At 38.0% G+C, this 25,638-nt stretch overlaps 2 protein-coding genes across 2 annotated transcripts in view; both read left to right on the top strand.

The window, feature by feature from the left end:
- The window catches only part of LOC114642148 (nuclear GTPase SLIP-GC-like), a 525,435-nt gene that overhangs the window by 174,476 nt on the left and 325,321 nt on the right, over window positions 1–25,638 (top strand). The window lies entirely within an intron of this gene.
- LOC114664510 (nuclear GTPase SLIP-GC-like) overlaps window positions 1–25,638 on the top strand; it is a 57,672-nt gene that overhangs the window by 17,641 nt on the left and 14,393 nt on the right. Inside the window, exons 5-15 of the mRNA XM_051918821.1 lie at window positions 3,531–3,759; window positions 7,780–7,995; window positions 9,665–9,862; window positions 9,977–10,140; window positions 10,221–10,242; window positions 12,246–12,345; window positions 12,824–12,957; window positions 15,945–16,118; window positions 16,943–17,100; window positions 18,521–18,644; window positions 22,514–22,622. Of these exons, the coding sequence (XP_051774781.1) occupies window positions 3,531–3,759; window positions 7,780–7,995; window positions 9,665–9,862; window positions 9,977–10,140; window positions 10,221–10,242; window positions 12,246–12,345; window positions 12,824–12,957; window positions 15,945–16,118; window positions 16,943–17,100; window positions 18,521–18,644; window positions 22,514–22,622 (1,628 nt within the window). The remainder of the gene's footprint in view (window positions 1–3,530; window positions 3,760–7,779; window positions 7,996–9,664; window positions 9,863–9,976; window positions 10,141–10,220; window positions 10,243–12,245; window positions 12,346–12,823; window positions 12,958–15,944; window positions 16,119–16,942; window positions 17,101–18,520; window positions 18,645–22,513; window positions 22,623–25,638) is intronic.

A 25,638-nucleotide genomic window follows, 5' to 3' on the forward strand; every position in this document is an offset into this window, starting at 1 on the left:
ACTCAGAAATCATCTGCAGCTGTGGACTGATTGTGTATACACAAGAGATTACTGCAGAATTCTGTTTTAACATGGGACAGAACCAGATACTGTCCTTGGGAATGCAATGAAGTTGATTTAAAACTACATGAATCACCTTTCCAAACTACCTCATTATATTATAGGCTTGATTAGATGTCTAATGAGATAAAGCAGTAAATGTTACTAACTTACTTTCACCTACTCAAAAATGTTGTCCTAAATAGTTTTTTTTTTTCCCCATTTACCGTATTCTCACCAAAGGACATCATACATTGCATATATTGAGAAAGATCACCATGACAATGGCTGACGCTCTACTATAAACAATACGATAGGACATTATTAAAGTTAAACTTTATAAATATTTAATAAAGCAAGCAATGAATGTGGCAACAAAAATGTAAGAATATAGCACATTATAATACTTCATTTTTTATTTCCCCAATATTGTTTTTATCATGCATGCAAATGACACCACAGAAAGTGGATAATGCTCAGTGTTGATTGGCACTGAGAACTTTGTATAGACATGTAAAAGGCCTGGGCTCTTTCAGAAATGAAAAGGCTTAAATAAAACGTGCAAACGGTTTGGTTCAGATTTATTGTCCCGTCTATAAAGTACTGTAGCACTCTCATGTGCATGCTTGACCAACATGTATCACTTCACCATTTGGTGTGACTCTTGTACCATAGGCCATATAAAATATAACAACACAGATAGCTTCTCACACAATCACCTGATCTCATTTGTTCCATAGTTCATGATTTTTTTGTTAGGTAAAACCATATATAAAATCATCAAAAATGGCATTACAATGTTTTTGACACACTTGGAGTAATTAACACATAGCCTGCTCCAAAATCCAAATGGAGAAAACAGAACATGGAACACAGTAGATGGGGTATGCTTTGGAAAAAGAGTACAACAATGTAAGAAAATGCAGCAATAAATAGTCAGTTTTCTTTGCCTGATGCTGCATCTGAATTGCATTGTGGCTATAGCTGGAAGGACAGATGTAACATGGAACTTGACTCTATATGAGTAACTGTTTATGAAAACATAACATGATTTGAATGTGCATCTTCCATCAAACCACTGCGTCTACACGTGATTCAGCAATTTGAGACATACTGTGCATTTTTTTGCAGAGCATCATTTGTTAAAAGCTATGGTAGAAAGTAATTGTTGATGAAACAGAATTAGTAAGAAAAAGGAAGAAAATATGTAGCTTGAAGTTATAGTGATGCTTAGACCAACTACTGATTGGTGGTCACCTATGGAAAAATGACAAAACTCCACCCATGACAGGTACTGTGAGCAGACAAGCAAACAGGAAGCATATGCTTACCTCAAGAAAAGAATATCAAGAATCTGTGATAAAATGTATTATTTTCAGGGTGGTTTTGTTGCTTTATTATAAGCATGCATGGCCAGATCTACCATCAGAGTGACTCAGATGCACACCCTGGAGCTGTGCTCACAAAAGAGCCTTTGCATATGGCATAAAAAATTATCAGTAACAGGAAATTCCAAAGTTTTCACCGATAGGTATTCACAGAAAATGCTGTCCGGCACCCAACCCTACCCCACTTTGATCCTCACAATTGCAAACATGTCTAATTAAACTTGATTAAAAAGTTTTTAAAAGAAAAATATTAGTGGGTAGGGTACAATCAAAGCAGCTGTCGAATAGGTAATTTTTAAGAGATTGTACATTTGATGTGTTATCATACCACAAATAAGAAAATCAATGGTCATTCAAAATGAGAGGCCCAGTGTTGCAGCAAAAGCAAATATTTACTGTAGGAGAAAAAAGCAAAAGATACTCTTTTTTCCAATAACAATACCTATATTGACATTTACAGCTTTGAAGAAGAAAAAACACTAAATAATGCTGTGATCAAGCCATAAATATTGTATTTGTGACTAATAACACTGACCTTATAATCAGGAGAGTGCTGGTATCACCGCTTCTAGTAGCTCTAGCAGGACAGCGCAGTTTGATTACACTGACACAGAGGTGAGCAACAACAGCCACTTCAGGAGATAAGAGGCACCAAACAATGATAAATCTGAATGAAGAAATCCTGATATGGTCTTTTATTGGAGGAAAATGTATGAGCCCAAAACTTTCAGTTGCATATTACTTTTTTGCCACAAAGTTTCATAAGCTTTTTAGTACTAGGGTGTTGTACCGTGTTAGCCATTATGAATGTAGAGAAAAGCCAAGCAAAATGACACCTTTTATTGGCTAACTAAAAAGATTACAATATGCAAGCTTTCGAGGCAACTCCGGCCCCTTCTTCAGGCAAGATGTTGCATATTGTAATCTTTTTAGTTAGCCAATAAAAGGTGTCATTTTGCTTGGCTTTTCTCTATAAGCGTTTTAAAAATGTTTAATGGATGTTAATTAACTGAGCTATCAGAGGAAAGCTGATTTCCCATAAATGTGATGTTGCACACCTCAGTTCATTAATGAACCATGTTTACCTCTCATAATATTAATTATTAAGAAATGCACAATGGTATTGTCATCATCAAGACCATATAAAAGTCATCATGTGCATTCCTGGATTGGTAAACTTAGCAATTATTGCAACACTTACGACAATGACTTCAGGTAATAGCTCTAAATTTTGACTTGCATTTTTTGGTTATCATTTTGGCATTGGCGATTCTTTTTTTGACTCCTGGTATTGCCCCAAACATCTTTGACCACAACTTGTTCACCTCTTGATTACTCAGTAAAAAAATTGATATATATTTTCTTAAATCAAATCAATTGCTACTTCAAGCTTTAAAATTATTTTCTTCATGCTTTTACCTGTGTTCTTTTACCTGTGCAAGAACTGACTAGGTATTTTTAAAAAAATTATAAAAAAACGGTTCACTTTAGAACAAACTGTCATTTGGAAGTTAACATTTACCCTGTCTGTGAAGAAATAACTTTGATTAGAAAAATAAAAAAAAATACCCTTTAAGTGAATCTTGCTAGACATATGATTTATTGTACTTGATACACAAATAAAAAATGCTGGAGGGATTAAAGCAGTGGATTCCATTTTTAGCTCTGAATTTTCTAATTATATTTCTTTTTTATCTTTATTTCCTAGCTTTGACTAAGGCAATGGTCTTACTTTAACCTTTAATGTCAATATTACCATTATTTCTTGCCTTATTTATTAAAAAATATGCAAAATACTCAACTTTCCATTTGGGTTCTTTCTCATTTTGTCATCTCTCTGTAAACTTGTTCTTCAGCTTTTCACTCGATATCATTTTATATCAGATGTGGCAGTACAAAACTAAGCAATATCAAAGTCAAGTACTATACATTTATATCTTCCTGTACACCATACAACCAAAGGAAAGATAAAGACCACAGGCTTACAAATTTTTATGACAAAATTTGTGATTTCTTTTAAGGGGAAGTTTACTTTCTAAAATAAACCACTAAATTAAAAAAGCATGCTTAAAGTATTTACTTGTTTTTTTTTTTTTTTTACAGAGACAGGGTCTTGACCTTGAAAGAAAGGCAAATTCATGAAGAAGTCGTCATTGGAATAGTTGGCATGACAGGAACAGGAAAAAACTTATTAATAAATGCTCTTCTAAATGAAATGAATTTGCTGCCCACTTCATCAACAAACGCCTGCACCTCCTGCATTGTCCAAGTGCAGGCTCATGAAAACAATTCCTCCATGTACACAGCTGAGATCGAGTTCATGAGCAAAGAGGTTTACAGAATATATTACATTTTACAACTACATAAAAACTTCACAACTTCAAAATAAATATGCAAGCCCTACTGACATACAGATCATTCTGTCTGAGTTCTTAGAATCCATGTTTCTACTGTATAGGAGTCCAAATGTGTATAAAAAATAACTGAGTATTTTTTAAATATTACTCATATTACCCAGATATTTTTATTTTACAGATTGTATGTATGTGCAGATTTTTTCTGGGTTCTGTTGCCTGTCAGTTTCAGACATCAATTTATATTTAATCAGAATAAGCTGAAATCTCAGTTAAAGAAAATTCAAGAAAAAGAATTCATAGTATTAGCAATAATAGTAGTATAGTAGTAGTATTGTCATGTCTACAGAGAACATAAAAGCAGTTTGAATATGATGTTTAAGATGAGTATGAGGTAAAGGTATGGAATATGATCTTTTACTTCTAGGTATTTCTAGGCAAGTGCTTAACATTTTAGTGTAATTCAATAAAACATTCACATTCATTTATATATAGTATACCTCTATATATAATTGTTTTCATCTTCATTAGGAGAATACAATAATGATATTCTCATGTCAATATAACCAATTTAATGTGAATATGTAAAAAAAAAAAAAAACATTTTGCATTTGGCTACGGTCAGTGTCACTACTTGTAGTATGAGGCGATACCTGGACCCTACAGAGGTTGCACAAGTAGTCCAACTTCTCCAGGATGGCACATCAATACGTACCATTGCCAGAAGGTTCGCTGTGTCTGGAGGAGATTACAGGAGACAGGCAGTTACTCTAGGAGAGCTGGACAGGGCCATAGAAGGTCCTTAACCCATTAGCAGAACTGGTATCTACTGCTTTGGGCAAGGAGGAACAGGATGAGCACTGTCAGAGCACTACAAAATGACCTCCAGGAGTCAGTCCACATATGTGAATGTCACTGACCAAACAATCAGAAACAGACTTCATGACGGTGGCCAGAGGACCCAACGTCCTCTGGTTGGCCCTGTGCTCTTTGCCTGGCACATTGGAGGTCAATTGGCATTTGCCATAGAATACCAGAATTGTCAGGTCCACCACTGGCACCCTGTGCTTTTCACTGATGAGATGCAGGTTCACCCTGGCCATATGTGACAGACGTGAAAGGGTCTGGAGAAGCTGTGGAGAATGTTATGCTGCCTGTAACAACGTTCAGTATGACCGGTTTGGAGGTGGGTCAGTGATGGTCTGGGGAGGCATATCCATGGAGGGATGCACAGACCTCTACAGGCTAGACAACGGCACCTTGACTGCCATTAGGTATTGGGATGAAATCCTAGGACCCATTTTCAGACCCTATGCTGGTGCAGTGGTCCTGGGTTCCTCCTGGTGCATGACAATTACCAGCCTCTGAAGGAATTCATGCCATTGACTAGCCCCCATGCTCACCTGACCTAAATCCAATAGAACACCTCTGGGACATTATGTTTCGGTCCCCTCCCCGGCATTGTCAGGCACACATACAAGCACATGGAGGCCATACAAACTACTGAGTACAATTTGGAGTTGCTGCAGTGAAATTTCAGCAAAATGGACCAGCCTGCTACATAAGTTTTTCACTTTGATTTTCAGGGTGTCTTTGAATTCAGCCTTTTGTAGGTTGACAATTTTAATTTCCATTAAATGATGTGGCATCCTTTCATTCCTAACACATTACGCAGTCCATATCAGTATAGATATCCAGCAGGATTTTTTTCCCATTGAGATCTGATGTGTTTTCAAAGTGTTCCTTTAACTACCTGCTTCCTCTCTAGCGCAAGCTGGTGTGTCTTTCCAGTTTCTGCTCTTTTTAATCTTCTTCTCTCTTTTTTCTCAGTTTTTATTCTGATCCAAATCCTTTCCATGTAGGCTCCTTTTATCCTGGATGATTGGGTGCAGGTGACGGATCTGCTCACATTCACACATGAGTGCACATTCAGGCAAGCAACCCAATCAATCCTGGAACAATGCATGCTCTCTCACACCCACAACTGATCGGAGCCTGCTAGCTCTGGGACCCGATTATTTATTTAAAACTGTGGGTCGCTTCAGACCTCTTATCACACATAGGTTCTTACCCTCTATTCACCTGGGAATTCCATTCAATTCCTGTAGGTAATTTCTTTAGACCCTGTTATGATTCACCCTGTCCTTTCTTTTTATTATAGACCTATCATTTTACTTTACTGTCAAATAAACAGGCATTTGTCTCTGAATGATCATTCTGAATTAAATTTAGGATGACATATGTAATTTTAACCTTATTTTAATATCATTACGTTTTCCTAAAATATATTGCAATGGTTAAGCAAAGTGTTGATTGGTCCTCTAAGATAGGACAGCTAATTTTCAAGGAAGGGCATAGGCTATCAGTAATCATGAACTGGATTGCACAAGTTAAACTATGTAATGTTATGCACCAGTTTCACCACAATTGATTAATTCACCTTTACAGTGGAACCTCGGGTCACGACCGTAATTCATTCCAAAACTCTGGTCATAACCCGATTTGGTCATGACCCGAAGTAATTTCTCCCATAGGATTGTATGTAAATACAATTAATCCGTTCCAGACCGTATGAACTGTATGTAAATATATTTTTTTTAAAGATTTTTAAGCACAAATATAGTTAATTATACCATAGAATGCACAGCGTAATAGTAAACTAAATGTAAAAACATTGAATAACACTGAGAAAGCCTTGAACAACAGAGAAAACTAACATTGCAAGAGTTTGCGCTATGAACCACTCACTAAAAACACTTTTTTTAATGAGTTTTAAGCACAGGGAAAAAATGAACATTTGAAAAATCCATAATTTAATAAACAACCAAGAAAAGTAACATTGCAACAATGCACGCTACGTACCAATTGCTGTAAACAGAAGTGAAGTAGAGGTTAAAATCCAATAGAAAAAAGTCTTCATAAAATACAACGAGGTTAAAACGATGCTCGAATCAGTCTCTTTAAAAACAAGCCCGGTGCATTATTTAACTGCCTTCTTGGCCTTATGCGGCCAACCCTCTCTCTTTCGCTCACTCTCCTTCTGTCTCTCACGCCCGTGTGTGTCTCTCTCGCGCGTGTCTGTCTGTCTGTCTGTCTCTTGCACGCTCTCTCTCGCTCTCTGCACAGTGAATGCACAGGGAGAGACTGAACATGTGCAGAAATCATCGGTGCGCACAAACCGAAAGGGAAACTGGCTTGTTCGTATACCGAGTGTGTGGTCGTGAACAGATGCAAAAGTTTGGCGAACTTTTTGGTCGTAACCCGATTTGTACATGTTCAGAGACGTTCGTGAACCAAGGTTCCATTGTATATGCTAAATAATTTATTCTGGAAAATCACTGACACCTCTGCCTTTCAGCTCTGGAATTCTGCTTTGGAACTACAACCAGTTTCTACCAGGTCTTTGTATTTTTTCAGTCAGTTTTTCTTCATGTACCACAAAGACAGCTGACAATTGGCTTGCTGGGTACTGGACTGGCACCTGATGAAGAGCTACAAGCCGCCATAATAAACTCTGAATGAGAACTAGACTAAGCAGGTTCAGAAAATGAATGGATAATTAATAATCTGTATTTCCTTGTTTTACCACATTATTAAACATTTAAGAATATGGTTTTATTTGGAAATATACCTCAATGAATTAATCTTCAGAATTTTTATATTTATTCTTTTTCTGATCTCACTGTAGCAGTAATAATTATATTGTCACAGACAGCTGGAGCTTATTTTGGCCATTCTGGCTTTTATCCTTACCATTCACATCTTTCAGATACATTAACATAAGCCATGTAGACATGAGAAGAATGTGCAAACTTCACAAAGACTGTGACTAGACCAATATCTGAGCTAATTCTCCGGGAGCTATAAAGAATCAATGCTAATCACTGTGCCCCAAAACCACACATCTTCTAAGAATGGCTTTTGTTATTTTCATATGTTATGGTGTTGCATGACCATAGATTCTTTTTTCTTTATATCTTTCTTATTATGTATTTCAGGAATGGGAAGAAGAGCTGAAAGAGCTTTTGGTGAGCTGTAAAGATGGCAATAATCAGGATAACAATGATAGTGACCATGGAGAGGACAGCGAAAGTGAAAATGCAAAAGAAAAAATTATTGCTGTTTATGGAAAAGATGGACTAACCAAAAGTTTTCCCGAATTGACTAATAAGAAAATTCATGATTCTCTGAAGTCAAAGTTCATTTCAAAATCGGTAAGCATTTCAATTTTTGTGATTAGGGGCACTAAAATTACTGAAAGTATTTGTAATTAAGTCTTGTCTGTTTGTCAGGAATGGACGCTTGAGTCAAACATTCCATTTATCATGCATTCTAATAGTGGTAAAGTTTCCTATGGCAAAGAGGTAGACGGAATTTTAGACAGTATATGGGATTCCACAAGGTAATGCAGACAAGGCAGAGAAAGTCATTTGACCAGATATAGACCCTGATTTGCCTCTCGCTGCAGTTTTGTAAGAGGAACATCCTGCAGCAAGACTGATAATGAAGACTGATTGCATTCATGTCACAAAATAAACCCAAACATTTCTTTATCATCTACATCTTCAACACCAACATTATAAGACCAAAATTGATTTTTAAAGGCAGATATGTATTATCGAACCTTTGATACATTTTAGTGTAATGTGCAGCATCTGAGCTTCCAGAAGTTCTACAATCACTAGCTGCAGACAAAAAACTTTTGTGAAATATGACACATAAAAATTAATAAAAATGATTTCAAATATTTAAAAGCAAATGAGTACAGTTTTCTTTATTACAGTCTATTTGATAACTTTATTTGTAAGTCCTTCATTAGGATGTGTTTTTTCCTTTACTTGGGCTGTTTGTTTGCACAAATCTGACTTTTCCTTGTTGTGTCAACAGAAAATAAACACATAGAATCCACTTCTTCAGTCTGAGTCAATGATATATGTGGATGTTAAGAACAGATCATTAAAATTAAAAACACTTTGTTCATGCCATTCTTAGATATATGGCAAATTAGCAACAATAATCTGTTTGGAGTGTTCTCCTGTGCAGGTAAAACTCATGAATGTTACAGAAAAAAAATCACATTTGAATAAGTATATGTTCTGTGGGAAACAAACCAGTGTTATCTTTTGTATCACAGAGGTCAAGTACTTGCTGAAAATATTACATAAATGCCAGGTATAGGAAACAAAGAGAGGCTATAATTAGTTTTTCACACACAAACATTTTGTTTCAAAAGTTTATAAACTGAAAATGAGAATCAGGAAAAGCCAGAAGAGTACAAAAGTTCAGGGTATGTTAACTTGCAGATGCACTAAAATCTTAATTGGGAAAATACTTGAGTCAAAGACAGACACACAAAAATAAATGCACTTTGCCTTTTGATATTCTCTACTTTATCAATATATTTTAAACCGGTTTCTTTTGCAAAAAAGGTTACAAAAGTTTAAAGTGCCATCCTCGATTTGTTTATCATGACATTTTTGAACAATGAACTACTGGTTTTTCACTGATCCAGTGTCCATTTGAACATCACACCCTGTCATGGTCCATAGGCAGTTTGCACGTCATGCAATTATTCTCTGTGAGGGATTTCCTTCTAAATCACAGAGTTGTGCAGGTAAAGTTAATTGGTGATTTAAAATTGGTTCACAAGGTGTGTGTGTGTGTGTAAGGGGGCACTTAAATGGAGAGGCCTCCAGTCCAGGACTGGTTCTTGCCTTGTACTCAATGCTGTCTTGATTGGCTAAGGCCTCTCATGACCCTGAATTTAGTAACTATGATTTAAGAATGTTATGTTATTTCTGAGGTATAGTATTTAGAAGGTTATATTTAATTGAAATAAATAAGTCTAAAATGTGTTTAATTGTGTTTATTAACTTAATGCAGGCTTCACAGCTGTCTAATGAGATAAAGTCCTACATACGGAGAAATTTAGATGAAGAGAACCTTTGTTCTTACTGGCCTCTGGTGAAAATTGTTAAAATGTATGTTCCAAAAATCTGTGGCCTACCAAATAAATTAGTATTGGTTGATCTTCCAGAAAATGGAGATTCTAATAAAGAGAGAAATGCAATGTGGAAGGAGGTACGCATCCTGCTTAGATTCATATCTTTAAAGTGTAAAATACTTTTGTCTGCAAATCAAAAATACTGAAACTGTAAAAAAAATAATGAACACTTATTTTTATTCTTCAAATAGTATATTACCAGGTGTTCTTGTATTTGGATTGTTGCGGATGTTAAAAGAGTTGAATATGACATCAATGAATTAAAAATCCTGAAAAGAAAATTAGCCAGAATTGCTTGTGGAGAAAGGTGTCAAAACATAACCATCATCGGCACTGATGAGATTGGCATCCCAAGGTGATTTAGGATTTTAATGTTAAATTATTACTTTCAGTTATTTTGAGTTTAACTAAACTAATGTTTCATTTCGTTCATAGTGATGGAAGTTCAGGAGAAGCAGTGAGTATCCTTTTACTTTTTAAGCATTTAGCATGTTTATGTAGTTTAAAAGTAAGGCATTTAATGTCATTTTTGAATTGACAAATCATTTGTTCAATATTTTAAGTGAAGTTGTAACGGATTTTCACTACCTATGACAGTGATTTGTTTGTTTTTTCGGTGGGGATCCCAGGAACGCACCCAGCCTTGGCCCGACTCACACACTCCCTCACAGAGACAAAAAAGTAACCAGTAATAAAACAGAAATTGAAGACTTTATTGAACAAGAATAAATTAAATATAACTACACAAACTAAAATGATCCCACCCCAGTTTCCTTTATGGCAATATACAATAAACACGAATTCAACAATAACAAACAACTAAGGAAAACCACACACGGAAGTCCATGAAAATGGGAACTGATGTAATGAAATGAAGGTAGATAGTCCAGAGGTCAGCACGCTGTATGTGAAAGTAAAGCTTAGTCCTACCGGTATTTCCTGATGAGATAATGAGACGTGTGAATGGGATCAGGAGCGCTCCTTTCTTTGCAGGATGACAACAAATCCTCAAACAGTCCTCATGCAGCAGGAAGACACCAGACATACACCCAAAACAGGAGATGATCCAGGACAATCAAGAATCCACAGATAGTAAATGGGAAGGCACACAGACAGGCAAGTCGAAGACACGAAACAACAAAAAACTTTTTTTCTCTTTTCTGTGTAGAACTGGCCTCCTTTTAAATCTCTCGCTGGACTCCTTGTCCCCAGCAGCCCCTGCACCCTCGACAGACAACCAATCACAGCCACTGCAGGGACTGCTCGGCGTTTAAGTTTTCACTCCCCAGTAGCACCGCTACAAAGGAACATTAACACTAGAATCCCTGAAGCCAACGAAAAAACTTGTAATCCCAGGCCACCTTAAATTCCTTCGCAACTCTCCAACAGCGTTTTGTAAATGTGTCAGTCAGCACAAGCAGCAAGCAGCCTGCTATCACATCCCCCAAACACCCATCCCAGGGGAACTCAACTCAACTCAGTTCCTAGGTAAAGGCTCTTTATCTGCTTGTGAGGTGCCTGGAGTTGTAAAGGGTTAATAATACAGTATATCGTTATTTAGAACACATGAATTTCATGTGTGTTCCACGTCTACAAAGATCTGGGTACTTAACTTCTTGGCTACTTGTAAAAGTTAGCTCTTGTTATTATATTATTCAGTTTTATTCTGTCAGTGACATTCACGTGGTACAAAGAACTTGCCACTTCCTCTTTGTGTTGATGGCATTTATAAAATACAATTTATTTCTGTAAAGCCCAAACTCACACAAGAAGTGCTGCAATGGGCTTTAACAGGCCCTGCCTTTTGACAGCCCCCCCACCCCCGCCTTAACTCTCTAAGAAGACAAGGAAAAACTCCCAAAAAAAACCCTTGTAGGGAAAAAATGGAAGAAACCTTGGAAAAGGCAGTTCAAAGAGAGACCCCTTTCCAGGTAGGTTGGGATAACCCCCACAAGCTGAATTGAATTGGTATATTCTAACTGTTTCTTGTCCCTCTGACTACAGATTAGTTTTAGTTAGTGACCTGCCTTACTGTAAGTAAGGCATCGAGGGCACATGGTTTTAAAGCGTGCCTTAACATGCCCAACAGTATGAAATGTAATGTGTTCTATCGAATGTGCAGCGCTATACGTTTAGAGCGTACTGAAGGCAAAGTAAAGCATCTTTAAGTATAGAAACAACTGAAGTTTTACAATAAAGCAAAGTTTAGAAGAGAGAATTTTTTTCCCATTTTTTACATATTATTCTATGTGTGAAACAACTTTTTTCTTTATTCTTGTGTGGACTGTTTACTTTGAATTTTCACTAAACTTTTTAAAACAAACTTTTGGACTGAGAGATTTCTTTTGGCACATATTTGATTCACCTGCCTTACCAACCAGCAGCTACACAAAGTGTTAAACCCACAAATAGATGCCTAATATTACCTCATGTAATGTTTACAAAATATTGTTTTTTCAGACATTTCTAATGGGTTCTGACGAGCATGGTGTTAAGAACACCCTGAAGGTATTTACAGTGAGTTCTAAGGAGTACTGGAATATCAAGCTACAAGAAAATGGTAAGATTTCCATCTTATAATTGTAAGTGTAAAAATATGCATTTAATCTCAGTTAATACTAAATTATGCCCAGTCTATCTCATTATCATAATAAATCCTGGATAAAAAAAATACAAACTCTTCCCACTTAGTTGATGCACTGGGAATGAACTGAGCGACCACAGGCTGTGTGGCAGCAATGTTATAACCACTTTGTCACCATTCTCACATTAATAATAATTATTATTATTATTATTATTATTATTATTATTATTATATTGGGCTGATGCATTTGTCCAAGGTGATTTATTAAGGTCAGTATACATTCCAATTGTCACACAGTAAGTCAGAGGCTGGAATTGAACCAGCAACGTTGTAGTTTTCTGGCCAGCACAGTAAGTACAGTCCAGTAAGTCAGTACATGAAACTTGCTAAATAATTGCTATGTATTATTGATAATGTTAACATTCATGACTTTCTTCTCTCTTGTATTTAACAGAACTCCCATTATTAAAGGCATATTTGAGGGAGATCTATATCAGCCAAACAAAGAAAGCAGTATACAATTATGTTTCTGAGGTGTTTGGAATGATATCCTTACTTAATGTCCCTAAAGAATATGTTGGAGATAAGGTACACAATTTTATTTTTCTTGAGGAAAATTATCTGGATTCCCAGTTAGACAGAGCACATGAATTACTTTCTTCTGTTTTATCTTGGTAAATCGGTGGCCTCTATGTAGCCTGTGTGTGCAGGATAAAAAAAGAAAGGAGTAATAATAACAAGACTAAGTGGTAGCATTGTCATCAATTTTAACTCCTGACTGAAAAACTCAATCTTGTGAGAGCATCAGCATGATAGAGCACTTATGCTATAGTTTTTATACTTCATTCTGTGCTTAAAAAGGGAAATGACATGAGTGACCTTCAACTTATCAACTAACAAAACATCAAGGATAAGCAGACATATCTGCACATGAAAAAGGTTTTTTAAGCCATAACATGTCATGGCATTAGGTCTGCACATAAATTAACTACAATATTTTCATTGTAACCACAAGGGGGTGCCACGGAGTCCCAAACAAAATATCACCCAAAACAACTCTATTTTTAAAATAATAGATTTTTATTTTTGACAATCACCTTTTCCAGAAAACACAGCCACAAATACCATAATGTCACTTTATAAATGTCTTCCTCTCTTTCCGCTCCTCCTAGTGAGTTTCACCTACTGCCACCCCACTCTGACTCTCTGATGTGAAGCGGTGCACTCCTTTTCAAGTTAGACCTGGGAATGCTTCTAGTGTCACTGTACTACATGTCAGGAGCACTTCCAGGTCATGTGGAAACCAGCATTGTCCTGCCCTGGCAGCGCCCTCTAATGGCACCCAAGGACCTCCCTAGAGCTGCACTTCTACAGACTAATTCCTACGCAACCCTGCAGGTTGGGATCATCCTAGAGGAGCACTGAAACCTTCCTTGTGGAAGTATGAACTGCTCCCAATATCCATGTTCACCCAGTTCATTCATTATTCCTTAATCCCAGCCAGAACAAAGATTACAAGGTATTCCAGCCGGGTTATGCCTACACTCCTGCAATTTTTCCATTATGGCCTCCCGGCTAGGCAAGAAGTCATTCTTGATTCTGGCTGGATTACCCATCCATCCTCCATGATCTTTCTGGGTCAAAGGTATAGGCCCTTTATTTAAATCATTTTTTTTCTTGTTTTTTATCTATCAAGTCAGTCAATAAATATATACAGGTGCTGGTCATAAAATTAGAATATCATGACAAAGTTGATTTATTTCAGTAATTCCATTCAAAAAGTGTATATTAGATTCATTCATTACACACAGACTGATGTATTTCAAATGTTTATTTCTTTTAATGTTGATGATTATAACTGACAACTAATGAAAGTCCCAAATTCAGTATCTCGGAAAATTAGAATATTGTGAAAAGGTTCAATATTGAAGACACCTGGTGCCACACTCTAATCAGCTAATTAACTCAAAACACCTGCAAAAGCCTTTAAATGGTCTCTCAGTCTAGTTCTGAAGGCTACACAATCATGGGGAAGACTGCTGACTTGACAGTTGTCCAAAAGATGACCATTGACACCTTGCACAAGGAGGGCAAGACACAAAAGGTCATTGCTAAAGAGGCTGGCTGTTCACAGAGCTCTGTGTCCAAGCACATTAATAGAGAGGCGAAGGGAAGGACAAGATGTGGTAGAAAAAAGTGTACAAGCAATAGGGATAACCGCACCCTGGAGGGGATTGTGAAACAAAACCCATTCAAAAATGTGGGGGAGATTCACAAAGAATGGACTGCAGCTGGAGTCAGTGCTTCAAGAACCACCACGCACAGACATATGCAAGACATGGGTTTCAGCTGTCGCATTCCTTGTGTCAAGCCACTCTTGAACAAGAGACAGTGTCAGAAGCGTCTCGCCTGGGCTAAAGACAAAAAGGACTGGACTGCTGCTGAGTGGTCCAAAGTTATGTTCTCTGATGAAAGTAAATTTTGCATTTCCTTTGGAAATCAAGGTCCCAGAGTCTGGAGGAAGAGAGGAGAGGCAAAGAATCAACGTTGCGTGAGGTCCAGTGTAAAGTTTCCATAGTCAGTGATGGTTTGGGGTGCCATGTCATCTGCTGGTGTTGGTCCATTGTGTTTTCTGAGGTCCAAGGTCAACGCAGCTGTCTACCAGGAAGTTTTAGAGCACTTCATGCTTCCTGCTGCTGACGAACTTTATGGAGATGCAGATTTCATTTTCCAACAGGACCTGGCACCTGCACACAGTGCCAAAGCTACCAGTACCTGGTTTAAGGACCATGGTATCCCTGTTCTTGATTGGCCAGCAAACTCGCCTGACCTTAACCCCATAGGGTATTGTGAAGAGGAAGATGCAATACGCCAGACCCAACAATTCAGAAGAGCTGAAGGCCACTATCAGAGCAACATGGGCTCTCGTAACACCTGAGCAGTGCCACAGACTGATCGACTCCATGCCACACGGCATTGCTGCAGTAATCCAGGCCAAAGGAGCCCCAACTAAATATTGAGTGCTGTACATGCTCATACTTTTCATGTTCATACCTTTCAGTTAGCCAACATTTCTAAAAATCCTTTTTTTGCATTGGTCTTAATTGATATTCTAATTTTCCGAGATACTGAATTTGGGACTTTCATTAGTTGTCAGTTATAATCATCAAAATTAAAAGAAATAAACATTTGAAATACATCAGTCTGTGTGTAATGAATGAATCTAATATACAAGTTTCACTTTTTGAATGGAATTACTGAAATAAATCAACTTTGTCATGATATTCTAATTTTATGACCAGCACCTGTATATAGAGTGCACTGCAGTTATGCAGGACAATTCTCATTTACATACATACACATGTTTAGGATGAAGTGGTGGCTCTGAGGCTAAGGATCTGCGCTGGTATCCTAGAGGTTGCCGGTTCGAATCCTCGTCAATGCCAAAAGAGATCCTACTTCCAATGACTTGGAATGGGGTTTGAAAACAAACTTCCATTTAAAATATTTCAGAAGTTTAATCTGATTGCAAATTTTTATTTGTGATTTTACTGAATTTACTATTTTATTTTCAGGATTATAAGAATACATTTCTCTACAGACAACTGACCATAAAACTTAAAAATGAAATCACTGCCTTGGATCGTTTCTTTGGTAACATTCTAGAAACCCTAGAGACAGAACTGAGAAGTGGTGTGTATAGTGCTGAAAAGAGCTGTCTATATAATCTTAACTCACTTTTACAACCTGTAAGTATATCTATTGTTAAATTTTAGCAGTTTGTGTCTCTAAATTTGAGAAAAGGACAGCACATTGTGTAATAACAACTTAAATCAGTTTATGTTGTGTTTATCTGACTTATTATTTGACTACATGAGATAGTTAGGGAATGCCATTCATAGATCTGTCTTTGGAAGCCTCACAAAGTTTGGAAGAGATTCAAGAAGAACGGAGAAGCAACTTTAGGGACTGTTGCACTGAACTTATACAGAGGATCAAGGGATCTTAGGTTAATGTACAGGAAATCAGGCTCAGTCTACCTCCCTCCATTAAAGCAGTTCATGAGATGTCAGGGTAAGGAAGGAGGCTCTCTGGGTCCCAACAGTTTTGGTCACACATAAGGCTATACAGCATATCCAAGTTTCCATGATTCTTTTTAATGAATTAATTTCTCACTACTATTCTCAACCTTTTAATGGTACAAGAACATTAACAGATGCTGTGTGGGCTTGGACCACCAGGAGCAGCAGTTAGACTTCTATTTTGGATAAACTCACAATAGGGAGAGGGGTCTGCCTAGAAAGCTTATTTATTCTGGTATATGGGCAGGGTGGTCAAAACATAGAAGGTAAATGTGTTTGAAGAAGAAGGGAGTATTGGTAGGGTTTTGCCAAGAATATGGAGGGATGTTTCCTCAGTAAAATAGACAATAACGCTTTCTTGTTAGTCGTGTCTCTATGGGGAGTTGGATCTTCTTAACTGGACAAAATCACTAGAAATCATTTATTCAAAATGTATACTGTTGTGCATAACATTCTCTAAACAAATGAAAATGCCTACATTGTCTTGGCAGGAAAATATGAACTTCAGTGGCTATCGTCAGACAATTAAGGCTTTGTGCAAAAATTCTGGAAGCTTTCTTTCATCCACAGGACATTGCATTGATCTCAACTATAAACTGGCTTCTCCCATGTATGCAGCCGTGCATGACACCATCAAAAACACTTTCCGGTAAGTTTATTCTCAATTGTCTACTCCATTATGTACTTTGTTATTTAGTAGGAAATATTAATCCTTCTATCTATCTATCTATCTATCTATCTATCTATCTATCTATCTATCTATCTATCTATCTATCTATCTATCTATCTATCTATCTATCTATCTATCTATCCATCTATCTATCTATCTATCTATCTATCTATCTATGGATTAAATATTCAGTTTAGTTTAATTAATTTTGGTTTTTGGGTCATAGTGCTGCACAATATTATTTTTATTATTTGTCAAAAGCCTTTAGGCAAGATGACTTAAAACATCTGAGATACGATTGGTTACATTTCTTTTACTTTTCCAAATTGAGCACAGGCAGGTAAGATGACTTGTAAGGTCACATGGCGCCAGTAGTGGGATTTGAACCCACAACCTGATGGTTTGAAGTCCAAAGTCTAAAACCACTATGCTACAAAAATGATTAACAAAGACATAAATCACTATTTATGATTTTCATCAACTAATACCTTGCCTGACCCGTTAGTGGTGCAATAAATGACTATGACATAATATTTTTTTAAAAATGTAAATATTGAGCTTGGGGAAGATCAACCCGGACACAGACAGACACCGAGACACACCAGTCCCAAAACCACACATGGCTTTATTTTCTTTCCCTTTTTATACAGCACCACACACAATGCACCAATCAGCCACAATAACTCAGTCCTTTTTGTTCTCTATTCTTTCACTGCCTTCACTCCTCTCCCGCAAGCTCTGTCCTCTACCTTCCTACCCTGGCCCCTGAACAGAGTGAGGCGGCCTCCTTATATAATGCACCCAGATGTGGTCCAGGTACTGGCCTATTAACTTTGGCAATACTCCTGAGTATGACGGAAGTGCTGCATGGGTACCCGGATGTACTCCAGCTGCACTCTCCAGTGTGGTGGAAGTATTACCATCCTGGGCTACACAATTGTCCAGGTGCCTCCTGGCGGTGGCCACGATACAAACCAGGGGGTCTGTCCTCTCGTGTCCCAGGGGAAGTATTGTCTCTCTCCCGGTCTTTTAATCCTCTAGGCATTCTGGCTGGGCAAGAGGCCCAGCTGTCCACCACAAGCTATATTCACAAAAAGCTACTTAATTTCTCAGACTACTTGTTCATGGAAGATTTTCATTTTTATACATGCTCAGCCTTCATTGAACTTCAGATCTCTCCTGCAAAAAACCTAAAGGATGACCAATAGTTTGCTGCTGTCTGTTCTTTTGAGAAAAAATTATAAAGGGTTTCACCCAATTGCAAAGAACATATGCATCATTCTTAGCCTAACTCATCTCACGTTACTGCACACACAATTTTGAAATCCTAAGTGCTAATGCTTTATGGTGATGATTTTTAAATTTGAAATTGATCAATATACACAATTTATATTTGTAGGTTCAATGTCTGTACCAAAAGAACTATAAAAGGAAACCTGAACTTGCTTCAATCAAACTTCCAAGAAGCATTCCAATCAAAGAAAACTGCTGAGTCTTACCAGCTGATATTCATTAAAACAGAAGTATGTATGACTTTATTTGTTGTACTAGTAAGATTAAGAATTAAATATTTTAAAAATATTTAACATTTCTGCGGTGGGTTGGCACCCTGCCCAGGATTGGTTCCCTGCCTTGTGCCCTGTGTTGGCTGGGATTGGCTCCAGCAGACCCCCGTGACCCTGTGTTCGGATTCAGCGGGTTGGAAAATGGATGGATGGATATTTAACATTTACAGCCACACAAAACTGAAATGTGCTTAATGCTATGCTCACAACTATTTAATTTTGTCTTGATAGTGATCGCTTATTATTTATTTTTCCTGATTTTTCCAGGTCTCTCTATACATTATTCATTCAACAGATTTCATTTTAACATTAATTTTTTTCCATAAATATGTTAGTTTAGCAGTAGTTTTTTTACAGGAATATATTTTCACAAAAGGATATACTATGAACAGCTTAAGCCTAAATCAATATCGCTTCTTTACTGAAGACAGTTCTTTTTGCACATGCATTTATTTAAAACATTCTGTTCTTCTAAGCATGGTTAACTCTCAATGTTCCAGTCTTGGTCTGTTGTACATACTGCATCCTGAAAGTTTTTAATGTCATTTTATCTCTTTCAGTCATGCAAATGATAACCCACCACCCCCTAAAGTCCACCCAGTTTAATTTAAGCGTAGAATAGGAAATGTCACAGATCTTAATCACACTGTTTGGGTGACTTCATTCATGACTGGTTTTAAGTTGAAAATCAACACATAAAATAAAACAAACCTTGGTGGGTGGGCTAAGCTCTACCTGTACTGGAATCGCAGCATATTAAATATGTCATGTGTGGTGCAATAAGCTCACCAAGTGTAATAAAATGTTATTCTACATTGCTGAAATATGTCCAAGTTCATAGCATTTGTGCCACACTGCTACTTCTGTCATTTTCAATAATCACTCATCATTCATTCTGTCTCCATTCTGATACATCATTCATATCCAGGCTGCTAATTTCACCCCTCTATATCTGTTATACTTCTTTTGTATAGTTTTTTTTTCACATATAACAGGAGTGCATTAGGTTGGGGCCTGCAGTGGGTACAGGTTTTTTGTTCCAGCTCAATTTCATTATTAGAAGCAAATTATTGCTTCTGGAGAAATTATGGCTCAAGCATCATTTTAGTTAACCCAGTTGTTAAGATTTATACCCCCTAATTTGCTTCTTTTTGTTTTAAGCATTTACTGTTTTAATTGCTTTCTTAACTAGCTGCAAATTACTAAAGAGATACAAATAACAAAGGATCAGTTCACGATCTAACTTGGTCCCATTGACACCTGTGTGTGTTCATTATGAATTTTTTGTTTTAATAAAATATTAGGAAGGAGATGGAACAACAAAAAAAAAGTAAAGGAGTCAGTGTTAGTAATCTGCTCCAGGCGACAAATCATTTTGAATAATATCAGTGTGGTGCAAAAATATGCAAGATAAGAACAACTTGACACAACAGGATGAAAACACTAAGATATAAAATTAAATACATTCCACTGTCAGCATGGATTGACTTCTATTTAAGCAATTGTATAGGACCAAATAACTCAGCTCTCCAGAAGTAAACCTAAGAACCCTTGATACACAACACCAGGTGGTCTCTAAACCTTCATGCTACTTCATTAGTTAAGTTATGCACTAAGCATGCAATGCTAAATGACCCTCTTTATAAAAGTTTGAACATACTGTCAACTGACATTGCTCTACATTTTTCCCCCTGGGTACAGATAGAAGGAATTCTTAGTTTCGATGCACTGGTCACAAGTAGTACACCACTATTTCACTAATTACTAAATTGTGCATTTTGCAAAATCACTCACAGCACAGTTATTGTTCTAAGAATATGTTGTGAATTTGTGCTTATACATAAATTTCCTTTCTTCGGCACATTTCTCTCATATGTTTCTTCAACTTTATTCCATGTTTCTGAATGTAAAGACTTCAGTTATTCAGTTATTTTTGTTATGTATTTATGTTATGGCATGATATAAATGAATTATTGCCGTCTTTGTTTCTATTTTGTGCAAGTAAGAGACTTCAGGGTGCTAGGTAATGTGAGCCAGAGTTTGAGTTCAGTGACATCACAGAATCAGTTTAAGCTCATTATTCACTACATTCATTACCTGAGTTTGATCATTTATTCCACTATTAGAAGTGTTTCAGATTTTGAATTAATTGAATACGAACTTACAACTGTTTCTCGATTTTGACTGCTGTCTACGTTTCAGGTTTGGATGTTTCTTAGGCTTGATTTCCTGGTTTTCATAAAGTTCATTTACTGACTTCTGATTAATCTTCTGGTACATTTTCAAATTTTTCATCTCTTGGCAGAACAGAATTTCTCATGTATTAATTTCATAACAAACATACCATACAGCTACACAATTAAATTATACTGCTCCCAAGAATGCGACTTGTCTTCTCTCCAGTAGACACAGAGATACTGTAGTAGACCTACTGAAACTACTGTAAATACTAGTAGAAGGTCCAGGTATCTTCACCTTGCTTGTTTGCTGTTGCTAAAACCTATTTTTACCATGCGCCCATAATACAAAATAAAGCATAGTTATAATAAAATCACAGATGTCATCTAATATCAGCCTGGATGAATGTCTCTCTCCCCTCCACAGCTCATTTGCCCATGAAAATTTTTCTGTTCACCAGCAGCAACAACAACATTTATTTATATAGCACATTTTCATACAAATAATGCAGCTCAAAGTGCTTTACATGATGAAGAAAAGAGAAAAAAAGACAAAGTAAGAATTAAAATAAGACAACACTAATTAACATAGAATAAGAATAAGGTCCAATGGCCAGGGAGGACAGAAAAAACAAAAAAACTCCAGATGGCTGGAGTGTACCAGTGACCACTCTATGGATGTTCCAGTCCAGAGCAGAACAATCATATAAGAATTCTGCCCCAACTTAACAAAAAATATAATAAGCTGCCAGAACATAAATCATCATATCAGGATTCAATTACTAATGAGGTAAGGCAGCGGTAAGAAAACATATTTGACCCTGTGTGCACATCAGACATTCAGATGATAAATATGATAAACTAATAAAGAAAGGCAGACAACAGCTGAACTTCTCTACTCACCTATAGTGAACAGAAGGGAAGACTCTCATGTCCATCTTTATACAGTATATGTGAAAAAAATCAGGTCTGAATAACAGTTGTCATAAACACGAGACATACACAGATAAAGGGTTGGGGCAGCCACCCGTATATTTTGGCATCCTGGCTGCAAAAGTCGTTTTGCTGGAAATAAATAACACTGGTGTGCAAATAATCGAGTCCAAACAAGACTGAGGAATAAGGACAAAGGGCAGGGTTTTAAAGGGGGAGACAGGAAGTGAGGTCATAAGGATCAGGCATGTGTTCGTTCTCCATTGGTTCGGACCCGGACGTGACGTCAGTGGAGCCGGAGCCAGTAAGGACTCCTTCCATTGGCTCGGTCCCGGAAATGTCACGAGAGTCAGGTGGAATCTCCCGGGAATGGTCTGCAGGCAAGAAAGAAAAAGAGTCAGTGCACTCTGCCACCTCCCGGCATCTCTCAGAACTGCCGTCACTCAAGCCCTTTAGCTGCCTCCCATGTGCACGTGTGTGACACAGTATATCTAAATATCACCTGTGTGTATGTGGTTGTTCTTAAAAATAAAAACTGCTTATTTTTCTCAGTTGTATGCATTGTCCCTCAGAGACTTTCATTAAATTATCACACTAAGAATTATAGTGGTGGCTCTAATAAACAATACTAATAGAATGTTGGGTAATAATCCAAATATTAGTTATAATGAATTGTTTATGATGTTATGAATTGATTTCCTTGTGTTCTGCTTATAGTTAAGAAGAATATTGGTGTTACTGGAAAAAAAAATTCTCCACAGAAAAATAATTATATACAACAGTATCATGCAGTCCATTCAGGAGATAATGGAACCAGTTTATAAAGGTAATAATTTGAGTTATCTCTGAAGTAACGCCAAATTGTATAAAATAATGCTTTCTGTATATTACAGCTTCATAAGCTGTGTACAAATTGAGTTTCTTTAAGGAAGTTAATATGGGCATTGCGTGTAAAGATAACTAAAATCTTTTAGTCAGAACTCAGGTTCGAGTATGGACTGAATTGTTCAAAATGTCTTTGTTTCAGTATGTTTTAAATACATCTGTAAGCCTTTTGAGGATCTTGCACAGCATCATTCTTTTTTTATACTTTGTGATTTACAAAATTGAATACCTACATCACAACAGCTATTTTCAAATGCAAACTGAAAACTATACTGCAGTTGCTGGTAAAGAAGAAATTTTAAAAGGAAATATCTTCAAATCTTGCATGTTACATTTTAGAGGTTACAAATGAATCACTTCATTCTCTCAGAGTGGAATGTGACATTACACAACTTTTCCAGCAATTTTCAGTTGTAGACTTTGTGAAACGCACGTGTTTGGGAGTCAATCAAAGTGGCCAGAAAACACAAATTCCACACCAGGCTGTGGTGCGGCACATTGCAATGGATCTCTCTCTTTTCTTTTGAAAGACCAGACACGCGAAATTCTGCCTGTCCTGGCCCCGAGGATGTCTCTTCCTGTCCCAGCTCCGAGGACATCACTTCCCTTAAGTCACCTTATAAACTCACCATCATCCCTACTAAGACAGTTCTATTTCGGACTTGAACATATGCACAGCCACTGTAACTTAAGCCCTTTTGCAACCAAGGAAAGTACACAGGCAGCTCCCCCAAACCTTCATTGTGTGTTCAGTCTTTTATTTCACACTGGCGGAGTTGGCAGGATGGCCTCTGTAAAGAAGCAGGAGATGAACCCAAGAATGGACACACCAACCAAACATCTGACCTCTGAAGAGACAGGTGGGAGATTACCGGAGGTGCGTTTCAGCCCAAAAGTCTGTTAAGGAACCCTGGGCATGTGGACAAAGGGCCATGGACTAGGGCTGGGCTCAGAAGGGAACACACAGGGGACTGATTATGGGCTCCCAGGTAAATGGGCCGCTCAACAAGCCCCCACAAAGGGAAAGACCCTTGGAAAACGTGAGACTGCCCCAAGCTGGCAGGCAAGGAGAGTGATGCACTGGAGTTTAATCCCCAGCTGCCGACAGCTTTCCCAGGCCATAAAATCGTGGATTAAAGTCAAGTGCTGGTTAAGGCCAGAAACCAATAACACCCGAAAACAGTCCAGCAGGTAGCATGTGCCCTACTGCTCAGAGCCCTTCCAACCGACCTCGCCCAGCTGGCCTGGGGTCGGCCGATTAAGAATATGGCCTTGTTAGTCGAGGTCATACAGACAATATGGACAGAGACCCACCCGAGAGAATCATAAAGGGAACCCTGTCAACCCAGACGTTTTTGTGTCCCTACCTCAGTGCCTCGCTGCCACGCTATGAAGCAACCTTCTGGCACGCAGCAGCCATCCTCCTGCGGGGAGCAAGGGGTCTGTAGAGGCACAGAGAGGGGGAGGTATTGGCTCTCGCTAACCTTCTAGCTTGTCCGTATACAGGGGAGGTGCTAGTAAATGGAGTTAAAACACCAGCCATATTCGATTCTGGCAGTAACATTTCAATTGTTGCTCACCATTCGTGTTGCCACGACAATGGCTTAAACTTAAGACCAGTATAACCTATGTACACAGGGACATCCGCCAGTATAAGTCCGCCTCGTGCTTTGTTAGCTATAATGGGGTGGTATAAAGACTGGCGGTAGCTGTATTGAAAGACCCTCCATTCCCAGTAGTACTCAGGAGAGACTGGTCAAATAGTAAAAGCGGCTCAGCACTCACTACCCCTAAACAACCGTTGAACCTAGTGAAGTACACAGAGACGGCATCCTCGGTTGACTCCATGCCGTGTTTACAGCCAGAGGAGAGATGGACAACTTCTAATAATGACATGGAAACTCCTGGACAGTCGAGTGCAGATACATCAAACGGACATGCCACGGCAAGCCGGAAGGAAACCATGCCCCAGTTTAAGGTTGCCTCCATCCCTCTATCCCAGTTGCAATTTCAGTTTAAACAAACTCCGGCTTCTTTCAAAAGGGAACAATAGAACAATGATTCCCTTAAATTCGTGAAAAATGCAGTCGTTCTGCATCCTATAGTGCAGGGTCCTCACTTTGTCTTAAATAGTGACCTTCTATATCGGGTGACTTAGCACAAAGGGGAGATGCTCTCATTGTTACTAGTCCCACAAATTTACCAGTGACAAGTCTGTGACCCCGTTTGGGGTCCAAAAAGACGCTGGAGTGTATCAAGTTCCATTTGGGTTCTTACCATTTGAATCATTATGCGAACGACAACCCCAGGGCACACTGGACATTCTAAAGGAAGGTTGGGAGGAAGAGGCTCTCCCCTCGACAAACATATTGGAATATATCGCAGTTACGTGATAGATTCGATAAAATACGACCCGTCCTCAAAGTTCACATGGAAAAGGCGCAAGCAGCTTAGGCCCTTCCAGCATCTGGTGGACAAAGTGCTGTGTCCCCATAACTCATACAGTGCTCCCTACCTGGATGACGTTATCATCTATTCCAGCACATGAGGGAACATCTACAGCATGTACAAGCAGTACTGCTGGCACTAAATTAAGCTGATTTACAAATTAATCTGAAGAAATGCTTCTTTGGGTTAACAGAGGCCAAATATTTAGGCTACCTAATGGGCCAGGGTACTGTACGACAACAGTGTTCAAAAGTTGATGGACATATTGAAATGGCCCTGTCTGAAAATCAAGTGTCAATTTCAAGCCTTTCTGGGACTAGCGGGCTACTATTGCCGGTTTGTGCTCTGTTCTTCCGAGAGAGGGGCGCCCTTGATGAACCTCACAAAGAAGAGGTGCCCGAAACATGTGGTAAGGGATGCTAAATCGGAAGCTGCATTTGGTGACTTGAAGCAGGCCCTCATCTCAGCTCCAGTATTGAAAACTCCAGACTTTTCTTTACCTTTTGCCC

Source organism: Erpetoichthys calabaricus, chromosome 14 (assembly GCF_900747795.2).
Source record: "Erpetoichthys calabaricus chromosome 14, fErpCal1.3, whole genome shotgun sequence".
Taxonomy (NCBI): domain Eukaryota; kingdom Metazoa; phylum Chordata; class Cladistia; order Polypteriformes; family Polypteridae; genus Erpetoichthys; species Erpetoichthys calabaricus.